Genomic DNA, 27,116 nt, shown 5'->3' with positions numbered 1-27,116 from the left:
TAAAAACCGGGTTCAAATTTCATGCTCTTACAGGAGGAATCTTCGGGCACCACGTTTTGGATTGAAATGAAGAATATTGATTTGTTTTTCTTCACAGAAAAAATCTAAACAAATATTAGCTTATGAAATCGAGAAAAACGATCTAAGGAAAGAACTGTATCTATTAAAAAATAAAGCATATAACCTGCACAATTTCTCGACCTTCGCCGCCATCTTGAAAATTTTGAATCCACAATGCATCGCAATCGTAGTGCGCACACCACCTGCCCAGCACTGAAGTCAATCTTTTCCACCCTTCTCAGCTTCTCGGCCGTCACACTTTTTTCCTAGAAAACTTTAAGTCTCTTGATCCTTTTGTTATTACCCTTCAGTAACAACAACTTCGGTTTCGAGGCTATTTAGAAAAATTCCTCAGTCTCATGCCTGCGTAAATTGGGTCCGGACCCACCCCTTCCCCGCTCTTCCCGACCATTGCGTGTAATCTAGCATAACTTTTAAGAAGAAACCCCTTTCAACAAGGAACGTCATGATATATTTTTACAAACTGATAAACATGGTGGATTTCTAGACCCTATAAAACAGAACGTGAGTTCCGATAAGAAACTAATTAAAATAAAAATCTTTCAAATGGTTTTGTAAACAAACGTAAAAAACGGTGACTTCTGCCCAATACAGCCAACTTTCAGTTTCTAAACACAATGTTGCTTCTCTGCAATTCCAAGAAAATGAAGTTATATTTGGCATACTTATCACTAACGCAGTAGAACTGAGAACTGAAAACGGATCACACAGGAAAAAGGGTAGAGTGCGTGGAAGTTTATAGAGAGGTACTTTGAACTGGATAAAGATCTCGAAAAGATGTTAATAAAAACAATTATATAGTAGTATCAGTTGGCACATCTGCAAAATTGCCAAGACGGCTGACCGGCGAGGTCGAGTACTTTGATGACAGACCCACTGAATCAAGATTGTGGCTTGAATTTAAATTACGTGCATTATTGATAACCCGTTAAGGAAATTTTACGGAACTTCCACGTTTGCAATTGATGAGTTATCCTAAGTGAATCACGAACACCAAACACAATTAAGCTGTTTGCAAACGCTCAAACTGCCGCCTTTTGGGTTTATTTGAACTCTGAAGTGACCAGGAGGAAAAGGAAAATTAATTTTATTTATTTATTTTTTATCAGTTTGTTTTATCCTGATCGTGCAGATATGTTTTACCTTCCCTACCTGACTTTCTGTGCTGCCTATTAGATAAGAAATGTCTTTATTTCAAAACATTTCGTTAGCAATTATTCTTTTTTTGTCTCCAGTTTTATAAATTATATTCTAGGGTAATCAAAATAAAATATGTCAGCAACATTGTTACTTGACACTTGCAGCAATTATGGAAAATTAGTCATGTTAATATTAATGACAAATTTCTATGAACTTTTAAGTAAGTTTTTTTTTATATTTTTAGTCTTTTCTGATTTTTCTTTTTCTACAGTTGACATTACAGACGGATTGGATTATAATACTGATAAAATCTGCTTACTCAGTGATGATTATAAATGCTAATGGAACACAGAAATTCCCATTATAATTGGAAGTCCAATAAGTGCTAATGGCTTCTATACTGAATACGTTGTTTACTTTACTAAAACAGCAGGCACCTTAATTATACATGATATCTTGTGACAGAGAAAAAATGTTTTGAATTTTCTCTTTTCAAAAACAATAAACCAGGCGAACCATAGGAATCGGAAATAATCGACTGATATTTGCTTATGTGGTGATTAGGGAATTAGAAGTCATGGAGGATTGGAAGAATGGCTTGTTGAGGTTTTCACCTACAATAGCTTTCCAATCAAGAAACAAAACTTTACTTCGATAAACAAATACTTCCATTTTTATCGTAAAGAAATGGAGTTTTGATGCAGTTCCTTCTACAAGAGATGGCTTCCTGCTGACGAAAGGATTTTTGTCAACTCGAATAATGAATATTGGAGTTCCAGTTCTTTTACAACAAGCGAAATTTTTGTTTCAAGACTATATCACTCGGCGACGGTCTTTTTTTTAAATGTTCCTCTTATTGACAGCATGACGTCTTCTGGGGAATAATGCATTAGTTTATTTAGATTAGTAACCAAAATCCAAACGTTTCATTTTTCAGTGGGCAATCATGCGGAGTGAGGCCATCAAAATTCAAATTGATTGACAGAAGGCAGGTTAGAACGTGCTATGGATGGTGTCATTTTCACGAACTACTGTCCCAAGAAAGGTTTTGACTAAATTACGCCTCGCGGCGGAGTCAAAGGATGAAAGGGGAAAATTAATTCAACTTGTTTGAGACAAAAAAATCGTGTTCAAGAGGATTGTGAAGATTCTGAGAACTTCTATTCACGCAATATAACTACTTTTAAAATGGTTCAGCTGATATTTCGTTGTCAAAACATCAGCTTTGGATTTGTTTTAGCGATGGTTTTATGTTTCGCTTTACCTCAAACTGCAGAAATGGCAGACACCGTGCCCGGTGTGAGAATCTACGAGAAAGGAGACGTAGTGATCGGTGGTTTATTCCCCGTTCACGTGGATGGAGACTTTCGATCAAAGTTTCTGTCGTTAGCGGAAGCCATGGTCTTCGCAATTGATCAAATCAACAAGGATTTGAAACTGCTACCAAACATTACACTGGGGTACGATATTTCTGACACGAATTTACAAAATCGTCAAGCTATGAAATCTACGTTGGATTACGTGAATGTTCATAAATTTTCTGTCATAAATCCAGCATTGAATGAATCGTGCACTATTTTACCGGGGGGTCAACTTTACCCGGTGGCTTCAGTAGTGGGAACCGGAACATCACGATCGTCCATACTGGTTTCAAATTTACTAGAGGTTGAAGACATTCCGCTAATAAGCTACGCTGCTACTAGTGACGAACTCAGCAGTAGCGCGTACCCTTCGTTTTTTCGTACTGTTCCTCCCGATCGCTTCCAATCGAAGGTTATGACCGATATTGCAAAGTATTTCAATTGGACCTACGTAGCTGCGATCGCCGCAGACGACGCTTACGGGCGATCGGGGATCGAATTTTTCCGTAAACATTCAAAACCCCAAGGGATATGTATTGCGTACGATAACTATTTTCCGGTTGGCGACCAAGGCAAGGAAAGAATTCGGATGATTGTCGAGGAACTTCTGGAGAGAGAAAACGTTGGCGTGATCATCTTATATTGTGACCAACGATCTGCGTTGAGCGTGCTAAAAGAAGCCTTACGACAAGGACTAAAAGATCGAATCTGGATCGCTAGCGAGGCTTGGGGTGATAATGATAAAGTTATCCAACAGAAAGAACTTCAACCAGTCTTAAAGGGCATGCTTGGAGTTGTATTCACGGATATTACTGTTCCTTCATATAAGCAGCATTTATTGTCACGCACGTCGCGTTATAGAAACTCGCCATGGTGGAAAACTTTCTGGGAAAGAGAGTATAATTGTACATTTGGTGTTGTTTCATCCGGAGGAAAGCAATGCTCAGATGATCTACAGGTAACTGAAAAAATCTTCGAGGATAGTTTGTCCGACAGCAAAGCAACCTATGTCATCAACGCTGTGTATGCAATCGCGCATGCGTTAGACGCTATCTATAGGTGTAACTCCAAATGTCCCCAAACAAAGCCTTTTGTCAAACCAAAGGATGTTCTTGATTACCTGAAGAAAGTCAACTTCTCTAGTGAAGTCTCTAGAGTCAATTTTGATGAAAATGGCGACTCATCCGCGTCTTACAGTATCATCAATTATCGTGTGGATGAAGAGAAAGGAGGCCGAGTTGTTACAGTGGGGACATGGGAAGAAGGCAAACTCAAGCTCAATGCCAGCTCCATCGTCTGGAACGACGGGCTCACAGGAAACATCCCGCGCTCGGTCTGCAGTGAGAGATGCAAACCAGGATACCGACAGACGCAGGAGATAAACTGCTGTTGGCAGTGCATTCGGTGTTCTGAAAACACTGTTTCGTCTTCACATGGAGCCATGAATTGCACCAAGTGCGGGGAAGACCACATCTCAAATGAAGATCGTACGAAGTGCGTACCAGTTCCTTTAGAGCGCATCCATTTTGGAGAACCTTTAGGCGCAGTCATCACCGTTATCTCGTGCTTAGGGATGCTTGCTTCATTAGCTGTCGGTGCTGTGCTTGGATGGCGCAACAACACGCCAATCGTCAAAGCATCCAATAGAGAACTCAGCTACCTATTCCTCTTCAGCATAGGGATGAATTATTTATGGGCGATGGTAAATCTTTCAGAACCCAACGATGTGATCTGCCCGTTAATACAAGCTTGGTTCTATATTTTTTACACCGTCGCTATTGTCGTACTTGGAGTCAAGACGAAGAGAATTGTACATTTGTTTGAGCATCGTGTTCCTCGGTCGGAGCTTACCAAAAGATTTATCGAGAAACACAAGCATATTTTGATAATTATCGGCATTGTGGCTCTCGATGTCCTGATTCTTCTTATATGGTTCGTAGTTGACATTCCTCACCCATACGTCGACAAATCATTGCGAACGACTTTCGTTTACACCTGCTCGGAGACTACTAACACAGGGGGACTTTTCTGTCGGTATCTCCTTATCGCTATTCTCGTTATCATGTCCTTTGTCTGCTGCTACTTTGCTTTCAAGTCCAGGAAACTCCCGCACAACTTTAACGAGGGGAAATTCATCGCATTTGCACTTTACGTCCTGGTCATCTCGTGGGTGACATTTTACCCGGTTTATTTGAACATCCGCGGCAAATACACTGTGATAGTATCGGGTACCTCATCTATCATCTCCGCCACAGGAATGCTAGTTTGCATCTTTGTGCCAAAGATTTACATTATCATTTTCCATCCCGAGAAAAATACTGTGGCTTACATGAAGAGCCAAATTTCTAACCACACGTTCCGAAGGAGCACTGTCGATGGAGAATCCCGACAAAGATCCTATCAGCCGGATGGCGGAAACACCGGATCGGGGACAACCCCAAGAGAAAACGCAACCCAGCCGCGATCTAGGGATTCTCCGAAGCTATCAAAGGAGGAATCCAAGGGCAGTCACAGGTGCGTTACCATGTTATAGCTGGAAGATTTATTGGGCTTAGAAGGAAAAAACTAAAAAGACCTGCTAAAAACAGGAATAGTTCTGGAGGCTGTGCGTTTTGTAGCCTGAATAGTAGCCGCCTCCTCCGCTTGCTAAGCATAGGAGACTTCCAAAACTTAAAGGAGCTTTGTCACGAAATTCAGCCAAATTAGGAAATTACGAAATTCCCGTTAAATTAAGAGAAACATAAAAATAGCCGCTTAAAACTTTAAATGAAGGTTAAAACAACATAACTGAAACAACAGACGCCACGGATGGGCAAAACTGAAGAAGATTGAAACTGATTGAAATTAGGGTTTTTGAAAACTGTTCAACCTAACAGTTTTTCAACGTTGATCCCTGCTGCTTGCAGCTTCAAAAATAATGTTCAGGACACATATTTGTTTGTCACGGATCTCTGATTTTGTCATTTACATATAATTTCTTTGCTTACTTTAAGTTCCATAGTGATTGAGGGCGAGTAATTGGCAAAATTAAACAAAATGAACTGGACTGCCGTGACACAGCCCCTTTAATATTGCCATCAGAAATCTTAGACTCGTTGATTGTTTGAATGGAAGACGCGTCTTTTGTACTTTCAGCCATTCAAGTTAGCTTACCTATGCGCCTAACTTTACGGCGGTCAAACGAGAGAAATAAACAAAGCTAAACAAAGTACGTCAAAGATATTATCAATATCCCGTCCGTTTACTAAATGTTTTGAGAGTTTACTGAAAAAAGTTGTAAGTGTTAAACATCGAAGTTGGTGTTATGTCAGCGTCATTTTCCAGCTGATTTCACTCCAGCGAGGAGCGTCTTCAACGATGAGAAGCTCGATATTTCGAGAAAAATGAAAAGACAGTTAGGTTAACAAAATAATCTCGACTGCACTTGTTTTGCCCAGGCATGTTTCTACACTTACTGGTAAATGTAATTCCACCATTTTAAAACAAAATACACCTTGAACGTTTGATCGCTGTGGAGGTCCTAACTGATAATTGTCTTTTTTGCGACAGTCGATGAAGTCACTAATCTTGTTGTACCCAGATCCCCACGGCCAAGCGAGAGACATTTAGTTACGAGAATCAGAAGTCACATAACAAAGACTGGAAACTAAAAACATTTTCGATAACATAATTTTGAAGAACGCTCCATCATCGCTGACTAAGTAAAGTAATTTTGGCCAAATACAAGAATCCATTGTTACTACCGCATCCTGGAACTCCCATCCATGTATGAGTCCGTATATATCGTTTGCGGCTATGCAACTATCTTTAATCTGCATTTACGGAAGTTAGTCCGCCGAAATATTCCAGGAAGACTTAACTTTGCTTTAACATCTTCAAAAATATGTTATCAAATATGTACCCAGGTCATGGAAATAATATTTTTAGTTTTAGAAAAACGTCTATCTACTAAAACAGCTCATTTACTAAACAATTAGTCGTAGATACACTGATTGTGTGAAATCGCGTTCTATTAAAGCTTCCTCTTGAAATCCCACCGAAAACTACTATTGTATCTCTTACGGATACAACTCACAAAAACAAAATTTCTTTTCAATACTAGGGAGCTTAAGCAACAACCAACCTCGTTCCCAGGGTTCTCTCCTACCCGCCCTCTCTCGCTCCAGGGGGCGGGTAGGAGAGAACCCTGGAAACGAGGTTGAGCAACAACGACGGTGACAGCTACGAAAAAGTCACATAAAAAGTGAATTCGCGCTGCTTCAAACTTTATCGCGCCTATTCCATCTCGTTCAATTCGTCGAATGTTGGCAAATTTTTCTGGAGTTGAATTCTAAAGGACTGTATCGAAGTTCGGGGAAAAGAAAAAGAAAGTTGTCGTCTTGTGTCAACGTCCTCAACGAAAAATGAAATTAGGTATTTTCAGATCTTAGTCGTGCAGTGACGGCAAAGAAATGTACAAAAAATCGCGATGCACGTGCACAGTTGTTGTTTTACTAATCGAAACCTATTGCTTTTTTGCCGTTCTCGTTGCCGTCGCCGTCGTCGTTGCGTCTAAACCGGCCCAAGCGTCTAAACCGGTTTAGTCCCCATCTACCCGCATCCGCAACTTTTTCTTTGCGGATTCGGCTTTCGTCGACACGTGTTTTTGAATCTGCTGTTCAGAGTGGGCAGTCCTTAGTTCATCAGTTAGGTTCGGCCCATGAGTGGATGGGCGTCTGAACCGGGCCTTAGTGTCGTCAATTTTGCTTTTATCTTTTAGAGAACTCTAGAAAATTGAAGGCTACTCAACTCAACATTTTAAGTTTGAAGTGTCGGTATTTTGTTGGATACATTATTTTTCTTTACATTTCACAACCATAGTAAGCATACATTTCAAAGAAATCTTATAAAATTCGCCCGTGAGCCCAGACGTCTAACTAAGGTGAAACTAAGGTGGAAAATCAGCCGCAGCCCTAGCCTCCCCGCAGACGTCCTTTGGGGTTCGTTCGTCACGTGGGGGAGAGATGAATGCGTGACGAACGAACCCCAAAGGATGTCTGCGGGGAGGCCACCGCACCCCTTATCGTAGCCTGCGAGCAAGCTCTCCTATTTGGGCAAGCGAAGCGAGTCTCGCTCGCGCGTTCTCGCGAGACTCGTTTCACTCGCCCAAACAGGAGAGCTTGCTCGCAGGCTACCCTTATCGATGTATAAAAAGCATTGCGAAATAAGAAGTGTAAACGAGATAAACTCAACTATGAATTCTTTACCAAAATATCAATAGATCGTGACTACTTGAGAAAATCAACCCATGGCAACAGCAAAAGACAGGTGACAATAAATAAATAAAGATGTCACTCCATACAAAATAAAACCACAAGAACACAGCCCTGTCATGCTATCGTTTAAAAAAACGGTAAGGAACTTTGAAGATAATGTTACATGGGCGATTTGCAACGACGATTTTCAGCGCAACTTAGGGTTGCAGTGTTGCAACAATGTGGCAACCATTCGAAACAATGTCGCAACAATGTTGTAAAGCTGTGTTACGCGAAAAATCGTTGTTGCAAATCGTCCCTTGTAACTTCACCTTTAGACTATGTTCACACGTATCGTATAGTTTTAGCGCCGGCACGAAAAACATTGATACCGTATAGAGCTTCTGTTCACGCATGAGGACGGTGATTTCGGTGCGATTTCTGTGACGGAGCGCAGATACGCTTAGCCTCCCACGCAGGCGTTTTTAGGGGAGCTCGTTTTTCATCCCTCCCCACAGTTTGTGGGGAGGGGTGAAAAACGAGCTCCCTTAAAAACGTCTGCGTGGGAGGCTAAGATACGCCGTGCCATCTCTACATTTAAAGTGGAGAGTCACATATCCATATTCATCACATCATCATGGGTCGGGTTCATCACATACCCGATAGATTTTAGAGTCGGCGCGAAAAGCTAGCTACGTCCGGGACAGTGCGAACATAGCCTCAGTCGGTAGGGAGATATAGACTTTTGTTTAGATAGGTTGATCGAAACAGTTTTTAGTAAATAATGTATAAAGACTGACAAGGGTAACTTCTAAGAAATGTCTGCCCCCAAACTTCTTTTCTGAAATTAATTACATTTGGTAACAATAACCAAGTAATACATAATTTTTGTCGAATTTATTAGTATTTAATATAATATTAAATCAAGAAATTGTATACGTGTAGTTACAAGTTTGATAAGTGAAAACGTATCCAGATTGAATGAAAATATCAATGCGTGCTAAAGAGAAGATAGAAATATTGGAATTATATATAATTGCTCTTAATGAAAACAACAAATTTGACCAAAGTAAAAATAGTCTTTTTTCTATTAAAACCACCATAATTTAAATGAGTTCCAATATTATCACATTTAATTTTTTATTTTTGTGTGTTTGTATAATAAATTGATTGTATGATCAAAGTATCATCGGAAATTAAAATTTATGAAATAAAGGTTGAAAACGCATTTGCGTCGACTGTGCTTTTCATTGTTAGAATTTCTTCTCTAAGTTTTTCTTTCTCTTTTGTTATGTCTTTTTCTTCATTATTTTTGAGCTGTCCATGTTCTAAATACAGTCGACTCCCGATAACTCGAACCTTCAGGGGGAATCGAAAAAGGTTCGAGTTATCGGGAGCTCGAAGAAAATAGCCGGGAGGAAAAAAACAATTTTTTTTTCTGCATAGTGAACATTTTAATCACATTTGATTGTAGGAATGTCAAGTGAAAATTAAAAGATACTTCTAGATTATAAATCAGTGTGTAACGTAATAAAGCATTGCCTAAATAGAGCATGCGTTTTACTGTTTTGTCGAGTTTTGGGAAGTAAAGCTGTTTCACGTTAGATTTGTGACAAACATCAGCCACCAATAGTAAACTATATGCCTACAACACGTCAACGGGAAATTCAAAATTCAATATTTGGGACGCCAGCAGACAGTTTTTCCCCGACTTTTAAGGGCTCAAAACATGGTTCGAGTTATCGAGGGTAAAATTGTGTAGAAATGATCTGAGGGGAAACAAAAATTACTTCGAGTTAGCGGGAGGTTCGAGTTATCAAGGGTTCGAGTTACCGAGGGTAAAATTACAGTAAATGTATGACGGAAATCTAGGGGGAAATCGATTTTGGTTTGAGATAGCGAGGGTTCGAGTTATCGGGAGTCAAGTATAATTTAAATACACTCGAACCATGTTTAGTCGGACACTGAGGAGCTAGGCCGTAAAAAGTGTCCGTATTAAGCGGATTGATAGCGGAGCTCTCGCGCGCGACGCGCGCGCAGCGGAGCACCATAGGTTAAAAAATGTGGTAAACTATCCATCCGAGAAAATTTGGTAATCACGTGACCGTACACCGACCGACCGCCCGCCCGAGCGTCCGTCCGCACCACAGACATACCAATGTAGAATAATTCAATCAACAGGTATGGCAACCCAAATTCAACTCAAGGTTTTATTTGGAAAGAAATCGGATGGCCGCCCGGACTTTTAGAAGGAAAAACAACAACAACAAAGTCGTGTCTTTTTCGATGTTATTTTTGATGTTTACACTCACGTGGATAACAGAGAAAGAGCTAGAGCGAGTGATTGAAAACAAAAGAGACGAATTACAGGAAAATACAAAGCGGCTGTGACACAATGAGAAATGCTAGCGGCCAGCAAGGTAAAAATGAGCGGCAGTGAAAAATAAAAGCGAACATGAACACAGGAGACAAAATATTGGGTTAGCACATACGACAATTCCTCCATGAAAATAATGTGTAACTAGGAAGTTTGACGTTTTAGTCCTTCAAAACCGCGCTGTAGTTGTGCAAAACAACGGCAAAGAAAGACAAAAAGTGTGCTGCACGTGCAATTTGTTTTTTTGCTAATTAGATCTGTTGATCTTTATGCCATTTTCATTGCCCTCCCAGTTTAGCATTACACGTATTACAAGTATTATGAACCAGAGCTTCGCTTTTAGCTAGCGCTGTCTAAATATTATTTAAGAGAAAATGTAAGGGCTTTCTTTCCCCGGCCGGCAAAGCAAACTGTTTAGATTTTATTGAATACAGCCAGTACCACAAAGCAGGGTTTGACTGTCAAATTTAGCACTAACCCTGGGTTATCTTAGCCCTGGTTTAGGGGTGCTAGTCTTTCATCCCTCCCCTGGGATGTTGTCTTCAGTTGAGCAGGCGTTTCTGGGGAGGGATGAAAAACGAGCACCCCTAAAAACGCCTGAGTGGGAGGTTATAAACAACCCGGCCCTGGGCTCTTCCTGGGGACGAATGAATGTATTTGTCGTTTCAATTCCAAATGAACAACAAAGAGAGATAGAAATGTTCGAATTCGAGATGCATTTGAAGAAATATTTTGTTTGCGCTCTAATCTAAGCAATTATGAAATAATTTCTGTCTAAAAAGAGTAAATTTTCACGTGATATTAAAGTATCATATTGCACGCTATTCTTTATGTCAAATTGTAACGTCTGAGCTTAACCTAGCCTGCGCAGCAGGGCGTTCGAAAGAGAAGGAAATTAGGGCGCGAGACCGCGCTAGAGGGAGGAGTAAGGACGCGCCCTGCGCGCCCAAATTACCGGCTTCCGCTTTTAACGCCTGCCATGCAGGCTAAGCTTAACCTTTATCACCGAATGTAAGACCATGAAGAAGGAAAGCCTTGCCTCCGAAATATTGGTAAAGAAATATATTTTCCCGACTGTAAAATCAGCTTTGCTTCTTTTGTTCGATGTTTCAACTTATTTATTAGGATCCGGTCCTTCTTTTTTTTAAGCTAGTCCTTTCTTTCAAAATTGAATATGGATTTTAGAGATAAGGTCTGAAAACGGGTGTGGAAAATAACACTTTTTGGTCTGAAATACGGTAAGGGTTTGGAGAACCAGTGCAGGAAGCACACCCCCACCTGGTCTCCTTCACAGCCATCAGGAGCCCAAAACCTGGAGTGAGAAACTTCCATGCACTCTTGGCGTTTTCACGGACCAGTTAATTTTTAGGTTTTGACGCGAATTTTGAATATCTTTTAAATTCCACAAACCAGTCGGCGAAACCCACAGAGCTAAATGTGATACTTTATGCCTTTTAATAATAGACTGTTCACGGTCTTCTATTTTTCCCTAAGATCGTCGAGATCGAGCGCTTTGCGTTACGGGTAGGCCTTTCCAGATTCTGCTCCGAAAAAGCTTAAAAGTTGCTAAGAAATATGCCAAAAACAGGGACCGAGGAGTCCATTTTAAAGTGGTAGGGCTAAAAAACGTGGCCAATGCAAAGAAACATTCAGGTCGGTGTTTCCCCATTTATGTTGCATTTGTGCGCCATCTTATTTGTCATCTGCCATCTCAAAGTCCACACGTGGCATGTTATACTATCCAATACAGCAAGTATGTTAAATAAACCTTTCTAAGGTTGCTCCTTTCAGTTGAAGGTGTCTGCAGTGCCAAAGCTTCTCTTGCGATTCTCATTGCGGGAAACAAAGTCCTGTGTGACGTTAGCTTTAGAGACACTGTCTGTTCTCCGCTTGTGACCATTCAACACTGCTAGGTCACCCATCCTGGATGGAAGCCACGTCTTCAGACGCCGTGCTGATGAGAAAGAACGCTCGCCAGCAGCGCTGGTTCCAGGATTTACAGCATGCAGCTTACAGATAGTTTGGGCTCGTGAATAAGCTTCTTTTCTGGTTCTGGAAATTTCGACACCATCAACAGGATTTCGTCAAAACATGATATCTTCTCTTTAGCATAACCTCCAAAATACTTAATGGTATGCCCAGCTAGCGCCCTTGTATCACATCTTCGCTGTATGATGTCTCAACAAACTTGAAATGTGCCTCGTAGTCCTCACCATTAGCAGCTTTAACCAAGAGGGTCTCCATCTTGACGTAGGATCTGACGCGTTCCTGATAGATAGCGCTGACGATAAGATCAATAGCCTCATAATAGACCCCTCTAAAGTGATCGTTGGCAGTTTAGGGGTAGCTTGTTGCACTAGCACCAACCTCCAGTCTGACCGAAGTGCATCGCTTTCTTGGTAGCGTTGGTTCACCGAGCAGGCCTTCACTCTTGCGGGAAACATTAGCATACAAATGGTCGAAGCCCTGATCACTGGGCATTTTTGTGAGAGTCTCCTTTGTTAGATTTGCCAGGCGTTGACCACTGATAGCAGCCACCTTAGTAAGCTTTAGTACCCTAAAGATCCTTAGATAGATGATCGGTGTGGGAATAAAGCCGCTCTCCAAGATGCAAACCAAAGAAAAAGTCAGATCGTTCCAATTAGGCCCTACATCCTATTATCCTTGCTCGCACATCGGGAAAATTGCTGCGAAGGAGACAAACCCCACCAATAATTCCGAGGAGCCACTCGGCTGGAGCCGGGGGGTGTCCCACAGCGAACTCTTCGTTCACGTGAGCAACCTCATTCCCAGGCTTCTCTCTGTTGTCCCCTCCCACCCAAGAATCCCGGAAGCGAGAAAAGTACCGATCTCGAGTGGATTTGACTTCTGCTCGAGTCTGGACGGCTTTTTGTTGAAATTTCTTGCCTCCCGTGTGCTATTATAACCTTCTAAGTGTTCAAAACATTACTTAATGTATAATAAGAGGTGTTAACTCAACACTTTTCATTAATTTTTCGAAACAACTCAAGCTTGCGTTAATTGAATGTTATGGACGTTGTGTAGAAAGACGACTTGGACCCACTAGAGACTTCGATTGCGGTTTCCAGAACTTAGGTAAGCATATCCTTGGTTTTTCATGATAGTTTGCGTCTTAAAGGAGCTGTGTCACGAAATTTATTAAAATTCAAATAGTGGGAACCGCCACAAAACTGAGTACTGAATAGAACAAACATGCGATGGCTAGAGATCAATGATTGTATATCGTTTGACATCATGCAATATGAAAGGGCTCGAAAGGGGGAAAGTGGCAGACAGTCAGACTCGCCAAACATGCTATGTGGACTATTATACAACTACCCGCCAAAGGGGAGAAGAATGGTGGTTGATATGTACCAGTTGTCAGATGCAAAGAGTCGACAATACATGTTTGTTTGTATATCTACTGTATCCTAAGGGGAATAGTTATTTTTTAGTTTTTGTGACCACTGCGCATGCGCCAGTGTCACTATTGGCATCGTCTTAGTTTTCCGAAAGTAAGTAAGTAACAATAGAATATACTTCCAAGCCAATTACAATAAAAAGATAACCAATTTTCGGAATCGTTTGTCACATTGATGATTTACCAATAGTCCTCGATGACAAATGAAATGCTCAGCTGCCTCGTAGTCTGCTTTGATAAGTCTTGATAGCTTGTGAGACAAGTTGCGTGTATTCAAGTTTGAAAAAATGTTGCCGTGTAACCAAATGAAAACGCAGTGAATCACATCATTTCTCAAGAAGCATATCTTCACTTCTCATCTTCAAAATTAGTTTCAAACCACAATATTTGTGTAATAGATTTCTCCGCTTCAAATCACCTCCTGTGAAAACATTATGTAATGAAATTTTGGAGTAGACTTTCAGTCATGTGCTAGGCAACAAAGTACATGTAGCTCACAGGATTAGGTTTCACCAAGGATGTTCATTTTCTAGAAGCAACTAGGCAAATGACACACAATTCGCTACACACGTAGTAAGGAAACAGATTATTTTTTGAGTGTTTCTTCTTTAAAAATTATATTTAAATGATGTTTCTGTTAATTAACAATTTATCAACTTCCAAGGGCAATCAAGGTAATTTCTGGTGCTCCTGTCAATCATTTCTCAGGTCTTGTGAGTCTTCACATACAATGTCACAAAAGATAAAAAGTCTCAGGAAAATCTTCTGCAACTGAATCAGAAAAAACTGTAAAGCTTGTTGGTAAATTAGCCAGATATTTATTTTACAGGGACTTATTAAAGCTAATATAATGCGATAGTATCGAACCATGAAAATATATAATCCAATGCAATTTGAGGCTGTCATGATCATACAACCTGCCTTTGCTACTGTATATGTTTTTGTTTTTTTCATCCGTAAGTATATTTTCAATATTGCTTGTGTAAAGGTAATGAAAACAAATATACTTTCGATTTTGGTCCATCCAAACTAGGCCCCCATTTGATTGACCAAGGAAGTTGATGTCTAATCAATACGCCGATTTTCGTTTTGTAGTCTCCTCAAGGTCGTCACGCAACGCTCCTCCTCAGGGAGCGTTGGAGGCACGCAGTGTGCAGTGCATTGTAAAAAGGACTATATTGGAGTGACTATGTGTCCCGTATTGACCTTAATTTGCTATCATTGCCAAGGCGTTGAACAATGTGAAATCATTTTCCATCATTTGACAAAGCTTCATGCATTCATGGGAAACGTTGAAAATGTGTTATGAATCATTGAGAAACGTTACAATGCATTTTAAAGCATTCAGCTGTGTTGAACGAGGTATAATAAATGTATGGGGCTGTACAAAAACCACAAAAGGATATGGCATATGTAGCACCATTCTACCATTTTCATTTTACTCTTCAGCAGTAGTCACATGCGCTTCTTAAGCACCTATTTTTTTAAGTACTTATCAAATCATTTGGATAACTTTTGTTAATAAAGACATCATTTATAGTACTTATAACTTTGTGTGTTCCAAGAACTTTGAAATGCATTTTCACCATATTATTTTGTCGCAAATTCAGTGGGTAAATAATTTTCTACCTTCCTGTAAACACCGACAAACCATTCAATGCTTTCTTCGTATTCCTTGCTACCTCTGTTTCATTTGTTGCTTAACTAAAAGGTAAATATTGTAACATTGATGCAAAATGTTACAGTGTATGTACAAGCTTCTAAAAGTTCCAAGCACTATTTGATGTTAAACATTACTGCCAGTTGTTTTTTTACCTACAGTAAGTTTTAGCTTGTAAGGTAATAACATTATGTTATTATGTTAATCTGTTCCGTTTGAGCTTATGTTCTTGATTTTTCCCGGAGACAACCACCCCCCATTAGTGACCAAGGGTCACTCAGTTACTAGAGGGATGTTGACTGTACTAACATTGGTTAGTCTTTTACCACCATGACCAATCACTGAGCTTAATGGCAGCAAAGTATCAAAGGGCCGATGTTCCCCCAGTATGCAAGTGTGGTCATATGAGAATTGTGGACATGATCAGAGAAGATGAATCTAATTGCACTTGAGCAAATTCTCCCCACTACTTCTAATAAAAATGTACAGGGACAACAAAATATTAATGAGAATTTGGATTTTGATATTAGGGTTTACAGGCTTAAGAGTGATCAGCATTTAAATTCTCCTTATGATAATTATCTTCTATGTTCAGATATCAACACTGTAGGACAAAAACAAAAGATCGCTAAGGGAAAAATGCTTTTATTTTCAAGCAATGAATGCTCCTCATTAATACTATTGTAAAATTGTAATACAGTCAAAGCTCTTATAAGCGACCACCTCATAAATTTGAAAAGTGGTCGTAACTAGGGCTTGTCTCTTGCAGTGTGAGGATGGGCTCTCATAAGCGACCTAGAGCTTCAGAAACTCATTTCAAAAAGAAAAAAAAAAAGGTTTAATGACCATCTTTACATAGTACGTGTATATCTGATAATTATATAGACACAACAGCTAAACTGTGGGTCCAATTTTTTGACAAAAATAACCCCAAGATCTTTATCAAGGAACCACTTAGTGTAGTGTACAGTTTCATTTAAGTGTCGATTTATCTGAATAAGACTCTGAGTGGTCGCTTACAAGAGCTTAAAAACAAAGAAAAAGTCCACTTGGGTAATCCCAAAAGTGGTCACAGTTGCTTACAAGACAGCTTCATTACAAAGTTTAATTCACAGTTCAAACGGGGTTTTGCAAAGGTAGTCGTAAACTACACTGTAGAGCTGGTCACTTGCGAGATTGGTCACAAAGACAGCTTCAACTGTATTTTTTATTTATATGTAGAACAGTAAAGAAAATTTCTCATATCGAGAAGCTTTAATTTTTATTATTTTACCCATACATGTAATTATTTACACAGATGATGGTTTCTGATGAAGAAAAAAGATGGATTGTTGTGGGAATTGCCATGAACAAAGTTGCTGCTCCTGTTTTGCGGGATGCCATGAAACAAGGAATGGACACCAACTATGCAAATCTGGACAGACACTGTCAACTTCTGACCCCACCTTGTACTCTAACTACTTTAAATCACGGTCTGGTCCGAGCAGATCCTATCTTGAGGAACCTGAAATTTCAAAATATAAACAACAATCATCTTGTTCATGGTGTATGCAACTACAACTTCAACATCTATAGTTCTGTGGATTTGGCAAAGTTATATCTGCCAGGTTATCTGGCTCAGTTTTCAGCCTTTGATGAGTCACTGGACATGACTGCCATTCTTCGTCTGTTAGGTTTTAAGAACTATATGCCTGCCCCTGTTTTTTCCTCACTCACCCAGGTTTCAGCTGATGACGTCAGGGAAAATGTCAGAAACAAATGGGGCCATGTTGATTTTACTGAGTGGACAGATGCCCTGTTCAATGATTGCTTTGACAAATTGAAGACATTGGTAAGGAGTCTAGGACTAGTAGCAGGATTGGAGAAAGACACATTGGACCAGCTTGCTGATTGGCAAACAAAAGGTACTGTAATTTCAACAGCAAGGGCAATTTCACAGGGTGTTAAAAATTATTTTTAACACCCTGTGAATCAGTAAATAATCATTTCAAATCATATTTGATTATAATAATAATTATAACTATAACAAAATTCTCAAATCTAATTGGCTATCAACTGCCCTGATTTCAGCCTTAATTGGACAATTTAATAGGACAGTATGCATCTTGCCTAAGTAATTGGACAGTACGTGCCATCACATGCTTGCTTAAATGGCTTTTTTTCACTACTAGCAAAAAAAATTGGAATTTCCTCTGTTTTGATTTCAAGAAAGGGCCTTAAATATCACAAATTTTGTTAAAGTTATGATTAATTGGTAACAGAATTTCGTGTCGTCCAATTCAGTCTGTAATCATACTCGTGATTAAATAAATCGGACTCCTGCTACGGGGTCGTCCGATTTTGTTAATCACTCGTATGATTACGGACTGAATTGGACTCCACTCAGTCCTGTTACCATTACTAATAATATTATAGGGCTTCTGATATTTTGCGCAGTCGTGGAGCTTCTAATTAAATTCCGATAAATTTGTGAAATCCCACAAAATTCTAAAAAACAGAATGTCAGGACAACATGTATCTCACATGTATCTCGTCTCTTGAGGCTGTTTACTTGCTGTAAAGGTGCAAGTTTATCTAGAAATTAAACATCCCAAAACTACAGCTGTACCAGTTTGAAAAACTGGGCACTAGCAATGATGTTGAAAGCTTTGCCGTTGGCTCTAACTTGTGGAGGGTAAATTGTTGTTGGAAGAGCAAATGATGACCTCGGTTAAGGAAATGTTAAAAATGCTGGTCTGATCAGCGTAAAACCGATAGATTTCTAGCAAAATTTGCCCTCAAAATTCCCACAAAATTGGCTGTTTTTTACTGATTGTTTTTTGGCAAAGTTTGTCCCTAAAAATCCTGTGACATTTGACTTTTCTTCCATGACCTATCAGAAGCCCTCTATTAGGTAAAACCTTTCTAAGCAGTCACCCTTGAATTGGGAGTTAAGCTGAGGTGACCGATGTTGGTGGTTTAAGGTACATTTGTAATTTCCTTGTAAAGGAGTTATACGTGTACATGCACGATCCAGATAAAAAATAGTCATTGAGTTTGTTTTTGCCCCACATGCCCATAATTTTAGAAACTAAAGTCACTGTGTTTTTTCCTAGCTGTGCACAAAATGTTCCAAACTTAAACAGCCATAAAAAAATCCTATTATATAGCAAAAACTATGAATCTTACTAAAACCTAGTCAGAGCCATAGGTTTGTTTGCCGGACTGGGCTTAGTAACTTTTCAGCAAAGTGACTTCAAATTAATGCTACTGCAGAAAAATGGACAGTTCTTGATAAAATATTATTTTTAGCCACAACAAGGCAAACACCAATAAAAAGGGCCATTTTCTGGCAATTATGCAGTAGTATTGATGTCATTTTCCACATATTGCAAACTTTTCCCAGATTTGTTCAACACAAGCTGGTTAATGTGGTTATGATGAATTATCCGTAGGATTTAAGCCAATCATAAACAAAAAATATTTTGAAGGAATAATGCAGTATAAATTGCATCAGTGTCCTCAGTTCTTACAAATGAACAATTCTTATGCATACATAGAAAATTATACAGAGTCTACTAAATTATTTTAGATCCTTACAATGCATGGCCGTCAGGGACCGTTCATTTTTTGCCTGGTTAGGGGGGAGCTGGTGGGATTTGACTAGTAGCTCTTGTAGTATATGATGACCCCCGCTCTTCCTTAGAAATTTTTTGAGTGGCCCCTCCTTGTCTCCCAAATTAATTGAGATGACCCCCCCCCTCCCCCCCCCAAAAAAAAAAGAAGAAGAAGAAAGAAATAAAAAGAGCTGAGAGAAAATGAAAAATGAATAGCAGAACATAAATCAAATAGAAGTTTTGAATGGCCGTAAGCAGTGAACAGACATTGTCTGTATAAGATGACATTGCATAAGGAGTCTGTTTTTAAAAAGGAAAACTGCAGGAGAAACTTTGAGAGCTTTATCAATAGTGCAAGAAACATTTCCCAAATGGAGCTTTTGTTGTTTTTTTTTTTCCAAAGAAACATTTAATTTGATAAGCTTTTTTTGCATTTTATTGGGGTAGAATTGCTTTTTGGTGTGTAAGACATGTATATTAGGGGGTCTGGGGAGACGCTTCCCGGGAAAATTGGAACTTTCTGAAGGTCAGAAATGCTGGTTTTTGGCATTCTGGTAGGCAGCTGTTTGCATTATTACAGATGCCATAACTGCAAAACTTGAAGGAATTTTTTTTGGTGACCCCCTCCCCACCCCCTTTACACCTAATATGTTATTTCCTTCTGTACCTCCCCCTTTTTAAGCATATTTCATTCATGCTCCCCCTTCAAATCCCATCAGCCCCCCTCCCCCTTAAAAAATGAACACACCCTTATTTCTGGCTGATTACTGTGAAGTGAAGTAGTCCAGAGCTGAAAAGTACAGACTGTTAACATTCTTCGAAACAACAGGCTTGGCTGATTCATTAATAGATTAATTGGAAATGAGGCAGCAAATGAATGACTATGGAATATTAACAACAATCTCCTAAATGGTGTGATATTCCTGGACTTGATTTGTTTTTAAAACCCAGGAGGTATGCTGATGATACTACCCTTACCTCATCTGAAGAAGAACCATGTGTCCTTGAACATAAAATGAATTATGATCCGAATTTAATTTAGTCATGGCTGTCACCCAAAAAATTAACTTTGTTAAGGGTCAATAATACACTGTTGGAAAGAGTAATGATTATTAAACATAAATCTCTTGGAGTTCAAATTGATGAATCTCTGAGCTGGCACCCACAAATTAATACCATTTCAAAGAATATATCCACTGGTCTTGCTATCTTCAAGCGTGTGAGTCTTATTTTACCATTTGATACCAGCGAATAATTGTACAATGCACCAGTTGGTAATGCCATCTTTTAATTGCTGTAGTGCTGTATGAAGTAATATTAATAAAGAACTAGCAGACAAACTTCAAAAGATGCAGAAAAGGGCTGCTAGTTTAATTTTACACACGATTCCGAGGAAGACCATGTAAAAGCGATACAAGTTCGTGTATAAAATAATAAAGATTGGTCAGTGTCCTTTGTAAGGAAGTCTATAAACTGCTGCAAAGTCTCTGTCAATTAACAAGCTACAGTCAGTCTTCAGAGAGGGAAGGAACAAGTGTTTGCCAAAGCATTAGGTAGTGGCTAATTCACCAGACAACAATCCACTATCCAGTGGATAACTATTAGGGAAACCATGCAAGTATTGTGATATCCACTAGATACACTGTATAAAGATCGATCTCATGGTGATTAACCTCTGTGAGTGGTCACCTCTATTAAGCGTCACTTATATCCAATTAATTAGCTTTTCAAGATTGATAAAGAACACGAGCTGTACTTTCATATTGAATTAAGGATCTCTGTTACTCTCTTTCTAGTTGTTACAATCATAGTGATGTATGCTACATATAAGAGAACTGACCAGATCTTTATAATGTCTGGAAACAGGTCCAAACACTGCAAGAGGCCCCAAAACAAGTCCATGGTCTATTGACTGATGATGGTTCCAAATACGTGTAACGTGCCGTTCAATTTAGGTTTCTGGGTAACTGACCACCCACCCCTCCCCTTAAGTCAACATTAACACTTACTTTTCACTCAGAGAAAAATTGTGACTTACGGGAGGGGTAGGTGGTCACTTACATGTATCCAGAAACCTCGATTGATCCGCTTATTTTTCATAAACCGTAGAATTACTGTTTGTTTGCAAGTGCAATGTAATACAAATCTTCTCTTGCTATACAGTTTTGTTTCTACTTGCTGTTACTCGAATTGATTCCATCTTATTTGCTTCAGGTTGTAATTTGATCGTGGGACATGCTGTGGACAAGGATCTTCTTTGCTTAGTACAAGATGAAGTGAAAGATCTCATCAAGGAGTACAGCGCCTTCAAGGCACAGCTGAATCTACAGAACAAGCAAGTAGCAGAACTCGAAGAAGATTTTGCTATCCTTAAAGATCAAGAAGGCAGGTTGAACGAGCATCATGAACGACTTGATGCACTGGAGTTTAGAAGTGAAGAGATTACAAAGATTTTGGAAAGACTTGTGTCCTTTGAAGAACACACAAGGGTGTGGTTACAAGCACTAGAAGAGAGAGTCTATCGTCTAGAGCAAAGTCACACTGAGACAGCCGTGAAAGTAGAAGAGGTTGGCCTAGAATTGAAGAGTTTAAAAACACAGATCGACAAACCAGGTTAGCTGAGTTAAGGCTCGGTCCCACTTCTTTTATCAAAAATTGTGAATGAAAGGATTCCCCGGCTTTAGTTTATACTTTTTGCCGAATAAAGTGAAGGACAAAGATGTTCTGTTAGGCAACTTAGTAACGTCGATTATGAGAAGGTCGAGGACAGAATCCAAAAAAACACCTGGCTTTAATGAGCAAAACGATAGCTTTGCACTTTCGTCACACTTTTTTTGTTACACATTTCTTTTTGAATTTCGTCGTAACGATATTCCGTTTCATCGTCGTAATCGCATGAAGTTGTCGTTAACTTAATATTGTTGTTGTCCTTCCGTTTCATCGTCGTAATCGCGTGAAGTTACCGTTAACATAATGTTGTTGTTGTGCTTATCTTCTGTGGATGTGCGGTCCCGGTTAAACAGTAACTAAGGGACGGTTTATTTTTTTATGGGATAGGGGGCGCTGGTGGTATTTGGGGGTCATCAGGCAATACTTTTTGGTATGGCTTCCCCCCTCCCCCCCCCCCCCCCCCAAAAAAAAAACACACACACACACACAACACCACCACCACCACCACCACCACCACCGCCACAAAAATGTCACACTTTGTATTTTGTCCGTGTGTTTAAAACAGACAAGGTTTTTATGTGCAGTTCAATAAACGACCAAGATTGTTATCAAGTGTTTTTAAACTTGGTAAAACACGAACTGCTAATTTATTTAGTAGAAAAATATGAAAAAAATATGAAACGGCAAACTGATCCTTACGATGAAGAAGTAAACGGAAAAGAATAAAACAAAAAAACATATTTACTGTAAACAAATCGCCTAAGGCAATTGGGCAATTGGGCAATTTGTTTAAATATATATATTTTTTGTTGTATTCTTTTGTTTACTTCTTCTACGCCTTGCCGTAAGGATCAGTTTGCCGTTTCATATTTTTCTACAAGTTTAATTGTACTGATCCACTTCTACAACTGGGAGATCCGGCACCACTTATTGGTTTGTTGTTGTAGACTTGCTGACATTTTAATATTTTAGTTTATTTTGACCACTTAAAAAAGAGAAAACACACAACTTGAAAAGTGAAGGCAGCCGCTTTTAATTAAAATCTTTTCACATCCGTAAGTTACAGAAAAAAAAATACGTCTTCCTGTTCAAATCCTTACTTTTTGAAGGTTACGCAACGGTACAAACGTGTATATTTCGAGCTTGGGATGCCTGTGGTTCGACTGTATTTCCGTATATAATTGACGAATAAGATGGGTAATAAGCATATCACTGACAGCTCACAGCGGTATAGTTTGCTTGTCATTTGAGTATAACTAGTGTTGTCAGACTTAGATACGTAGCGTTTTATGATACTAATTCCATTGTTGTCTCTTTTCAGAAGCTTCATCTCTGAAATCATTCGACCTGAAATCCTGTCGAAGCAAACTAGAAGATCATTACCGAAAGACAGCCACTATTCCCACTTCTGTTTGGAGTAAGAAATCCGTTGTCGACATTCACCAGATCTACACTCGTCTGTCCTGGGTGAAAGAAGAACAAACCCCAGCTGGAACAACACAGACTGAACTGAAGCATTACTGTGACCTCTTCAAAGGAAAGAAGAACGGCGTTATTCCAAAGAGAATACTCGTGCAAGGGCAGACGGGAATTGGAAAGAGCACCTTTGTTAAGAAGCTGCTTGTTGACTGGGTGGACGTCAATAACGAGACTGGGGATGAACAAGCAGCTATCTTGAAGAATTTCGAGCTTGTGGTTGCCATAAATCTCAAGGAAGTGTCCAAATGTCAAAATTTTAAAGACGTCATAAGACTCTCTAATGTGTTTGCAAAAGAAGACAAATATATGACAGAGGGCCTAGTTGATTATATCACTAACAACCAAGAGAAAGTTCTTCTGATCTTTGACGGCTACGACGAATACCGCAGTGGATGTGATTCAGAAATATACGAGATTTTTAGTGGAAATAGCCTGAGATGCTGCTGTGTATTAATAACAACTCGTATTTCAAAATCTGACGAACTACGAGGGGGTGAAGACCTGCAAGCTGAAATCACGGGTTTCAGCGAAGTGGACAGAAATGACTTTATGCTGAGATTCCTTAGTGCCCATGAAGTGTCAAACTTAGAAGAGCACTTACGTGACAGAGAGCTGGAGGAACTGGCGAAAGTCCCTTTACTCCTTCTGTTTTTCTGTATTCTTTGGAGAAAGGGACAGTTAAAACTCTTTCCGAAAACAAAAACTACATTGTACATAGAAATTGTCCAGTTCATTTTAAATCACAGCTATAGCAAGCAAACACCACCTCGATATGTCCAACTAACAGAAAAAGAAAAGATCCTCTCAGAAATAGGAAAGGTTGCTTTAAAAGCTCTTCTGAAGGATGACCATTTGTTTGAGTACAGTCAGTTGTCCGATTCTGTCCATTGTGACGAAAGCGTCCTCATTGGTTTGCTCCAAATCACCGAATACTCAGAAACCTTACAACCAATTGGAATGGTGTCGTTTATTCACAAGAGCATCCAAGAGTTCCTTGCCGCGTGGTACATTACCTACAGATGTATACCTGAAGGCGGAAATCTCGGTGAAATTGGAGAAAAGTTGGAGGAGTGCTTGGCTTTAGAAAATGTTTTCCAGTTTGTATGTGGCCTTAGTGAAGATGGAGCGTCGACAGCTTTGAGACATTTGAAGTCTGTCAGAATCTCAGATCCTTCGCTGGATATGTCAAATACAATACCGGACTTTGAGAACGAGACAGACGCACCACTGAGTGACGTCACTGAGCGTCAGTGTAAATTTCGCGATTTGGTTTTAAATTCATATGAAGAGGTTGAATCAAAAGCTGATTTTTCAAGAGCTTGTTTGGATTGTCTTGGAAGTATTCTTATTTCTCCAAGATTTGAATCACTTCCTAAAGACCTGTTGTTAAAGGCACAGCATGAAAACTCCTGGTCTGTGGTTTTTGAATTAATTCATAAGGATTTAAGGCTCAAGAAATCTGAAGTCTTAGCACTAAAAAAGACGCTTGCATCACTGGTTACTGAAAGTTCGGAAATCCTCAAAGTTACAAATTTTGTAAGAAAATTCTATGTTACTCATTTAGTTGCCCTTTGTCTCTGCGGATTTTTGCCAGTGGTTTGTTTCCGTAATGACCAAGTCCACTTTTACATTACGCACTTGGATCTCGTGTGCGATGACCACGCCCGGCTATTCATAGACTTTGCTGTTCCTTCCAATTCAGAGCATTTAAGTTCAGGACAGTTGTGTCTGAAATTTATGAAAACTCTTCATTGTTCCCCCTCTATATTTTCCATGGAATATCTAGGGGCAATTATCAAACACTGTAATCATTTAGAACGCCTTCAAATTGTAGATAGTGATGATACCTTATGTCGTACCTTGGAGCAAGTAACAAATCCTATCAAGTACTCTTTGTCCATCAGGCATTGCGCGTTAACGTCAAAGGGAGCACAAAAGCTTGCATTTTTGTTACCAAGGTTTGAAAAGGTTACTGAATTTGAACTTTGCTTGGTTAATTGCTCTTATGAAGCAGAAGCATATATCAACCACAGGTCTCTCTCCAAACTAAAAAAAATACCTGACGTCCTATCGATATCATCGGTAAACGAAGCACTGTGCTCTTTGCTGCGTACATTATCAGCCTTACAAACTTTAAGCACAAGTAGCTTGGCTGATGATGAGTTCTGTGATGGAACAGCAACATCTTTGTTTGCCGCTATCAAACACAAGACTCTCACCGAACTGACACTGAGTGAAATCCTCTTGACGTCACCAGTAGCCGAGGCACTCGGCCATTCGCTGCCTAAACTATCAGCCTTACAGACCCTACGCATAAGTGGCTGGCTTCAATGTTCCGATCTCGCGATAACAAGTTTGGTTGGCGCTATCAGGCACAAGACTCTCGAGAGGTTGAGACTTTGTAGAATGAACCTGACGTCAGCAGCAGCAAAGGCGCTCAGTCAGTCGCTGCCTGAATTATTAGCCTTACGATCATTAAAGATAGGTGATCTGGCTGAATGTTCTGACGATTCAGTGACACGATTGGTTGCCGCTCTCGCACACAAAAGCCTTGAGAAAGTGAAACTGCGTAAAATGAACCTGACATCTGCAGCAGCAGAGGCGCTCGGTCGGTCATTGCCTGAATTACCAGCCCTAGAAGAAGTAAGAGTAAGTGGTTCAGATGGATGCAGTTTGCAGCATGAAGTAATGGAGGCGATGTTTGGCAAATTTAAGAGACCTTCGCGATTAATTCGCCTAAAGATCTGTAATTTTAGCTCGAGAGGAACACTTGCTCAAGTCACCAGAAACCTATGCTTCTTTCCCAGCTTGCGTCATTTAGAACTTGAAGCATTAGATATGGGTGAAGCTGACTTGTGTGGTTTGCTCGAGAATTTGAAATTCATCCCTGATCTTAGTACTCTGTCCCTGATGGGAAACCCACTGGGACGAGCGGTGAGGTTGATGGTACCATACTTGCTCAACAAGCAAGATCTTTTTCTTCAATTCGGACAAGGAGATTGTTCAGAAGAACATCTGAACTATGTTCGAGAGGCGATTAAAGGGAGGTCAAATATTAAGCTTGAAAATAAAGCAAATATGAGCCCTTTTTCGTTGCCGCGGAATTGGTACGGAAGGCCGAGGTATGATCTCTTAAAGCTTGTGGCTGAGTTATAAGACAAAAAATTAGAGAGCAACAACAGCGATGACAGCCACGAAAACGTCACTTAAAAAGTGAATTCGTGCTGCTACAAACTTTATCGCACTTATCCTAACTCGTTTAATTGGTCAAATGTTGGCAACGTTTTGTGGAGTTGAATTTTAAAGGACTGTATCACGAAAGTTCAGGAAAAGGGAAAGACAGTTGTTCTGTTGTGTTCCCGTCCTCAACAAAACGTGAAATTAGGCCCTTTCACGTTGTATTCGTGCAACGACGGCAAAGAAATATCCAAAAGAAGCGTGATACACGTGCAAAGTTTTCGTTTTGCTAATCTAAATCTTTCGCTTTTTGGCCGTTGCCCTCGCCGCCGTTGTTGCTTGAGCTCCCCATTGTCACGCGGGCGTGGCGCGGGGGGTGGGGGGGAGGGGCGTGTTAGTTTTAAATGTGAACATTTGTAATGTGTTTAACCCAACGTGGGTTGTGTTAAAAGAGCTGTTGTTAACAAAGTTACAATAGAGTCGATGCCGCCGGTTGCAACCGGAGACACATCGATGGAACTGAGATCGATAACAGACCTCGTTGAATTGCTAGTGTGGTAGTTTTAAGAAAAAAGAAGTACTTTATTTGAATACTTAAACAAAGAATACAGAATATCAGTAAACAGAATGGCACCAGATGATGCTTTTCTGTTGTTAATAAACCCTCCGAGCAAGAACAAACCAGTGCAAAAGTTAATTGCAAAATACGTGTTCGACTGCTATGAGAAAAGAAGATCATTAGTTGTTTAGGTTAACATTGATATTCCACTAGTGTGCAATTTGTGTTATTATTTTAAATTATTTCGATAAAGTCCATATACATAGGATTGTGTAAGACTCCAAATAAAACATCGTCTTGTCTGGTTTTAATAGCCTGCTCACTGACCCTCTCATAGTCTATTTCTTCTCTTATGAAAATA

At 39.7% G+C, this 27,116-nt stretch overlaps 2 protein-coding genes across 2 annotated transcripts; both read left to right on the top strand.

Annotated features, from left to right (window-relative positions):
* The first annotated feature begins 1,556 nt into the window (after nucleotides 1-1,556).
* Nucleotides 1,557-9,044, top strand: LOC140921254 (extracellular calcium-sensing receptor-like). Its single transcript, XM_073371241.1, has 2 exons — nucleotides 1,557-5,096; nucleotides 7,843-9,044. Exons 1-2 carry the CDS (start codon nucleotides 2,410-2,412, stop codon nucleotides 7,847-7,849), a joined length of 2,694 nt encoding a protein of 897 aa, XP_073227342.1. The 5' UTR covers nucleotides 1,557-2,409; the 3' UTR covers nucleotides 7,850-9,044.
* A 7,527-nt stretch (nucleotides 9,045-16,571) lies between these two features.
* On the top strand, nucleotides 16,572-27,060 carry LOC140921233 (NACHT, LRR and PYD domains-containing protein 14-like). Its single transcript, XM_073371215.1, has 3 exons — nucleotides 16,572-17,178; nucleotides 21,085-21,483; nucleotides 22,862-27,060. The coding sequence occupies exons 1-3, from the start codon at nucleotides 16,572-16,574 to the stop codon at nucleotides 26,173-26,175; spliced, it is 4,320 nt and encodes a 1,439-aa protein (XP_073227316.1). The 3' UTR covers nucleotides 26,176-27,060.
* Nucleotides 27,061-27,116: the final 56 nt, after the last annotated feature.

The sequence above is a fragment of the Porites lutea genome, chromosome 1, assembly GCF_958299795.1.
Source record: "Porites lutea chromosome 1, jaPorLute2.1, whole genome shotgun sequence".
Lineage (NCBI taxonomy): Eukaryota > Metazoa > Cnidaria > Anthozoa > Scleractinia > Poritidae > Porites > Porites lutea.
This window is presented reverse-complemented; position numbering and strand designations above follow the sequence as displayed.

What these genes read in the sequence shown, in the direction of transcription:
- LOC140921254 (XM_073371241.1), top strand. Translation starts at nt 2,410, where the DNA reads ATGGTTCAGCTGATATTTCGTTGTCAAAACATCAGCTTTGGATTTGTT.
- LOC140921233 (XM_073371215.1), top strand. Translation starts at nt 16,572, where the DNA reads ATGATGGTTTCTGATGAAGAAAAAAGATGGATTGTTGTGGGAATTGCC. An exon ending in TGCTGATTGGCAAACAAAAG is followed by an intron (nt 17,179 to 21,084) that starts GTACTGTAATTT and finishes TATTTGCTTCAG; the next exon opens with GTTGTAATTTGATCGTGGGA. An exon ending in AACACAGATCGACAAACCAG is followed by an intron (nt 21,484 to 22,861) that starts GTTAGCTGAGTT and finishes GTCTCTTTTCAG; the next exon opens with AAGCTTCATCTCTGAAATCA.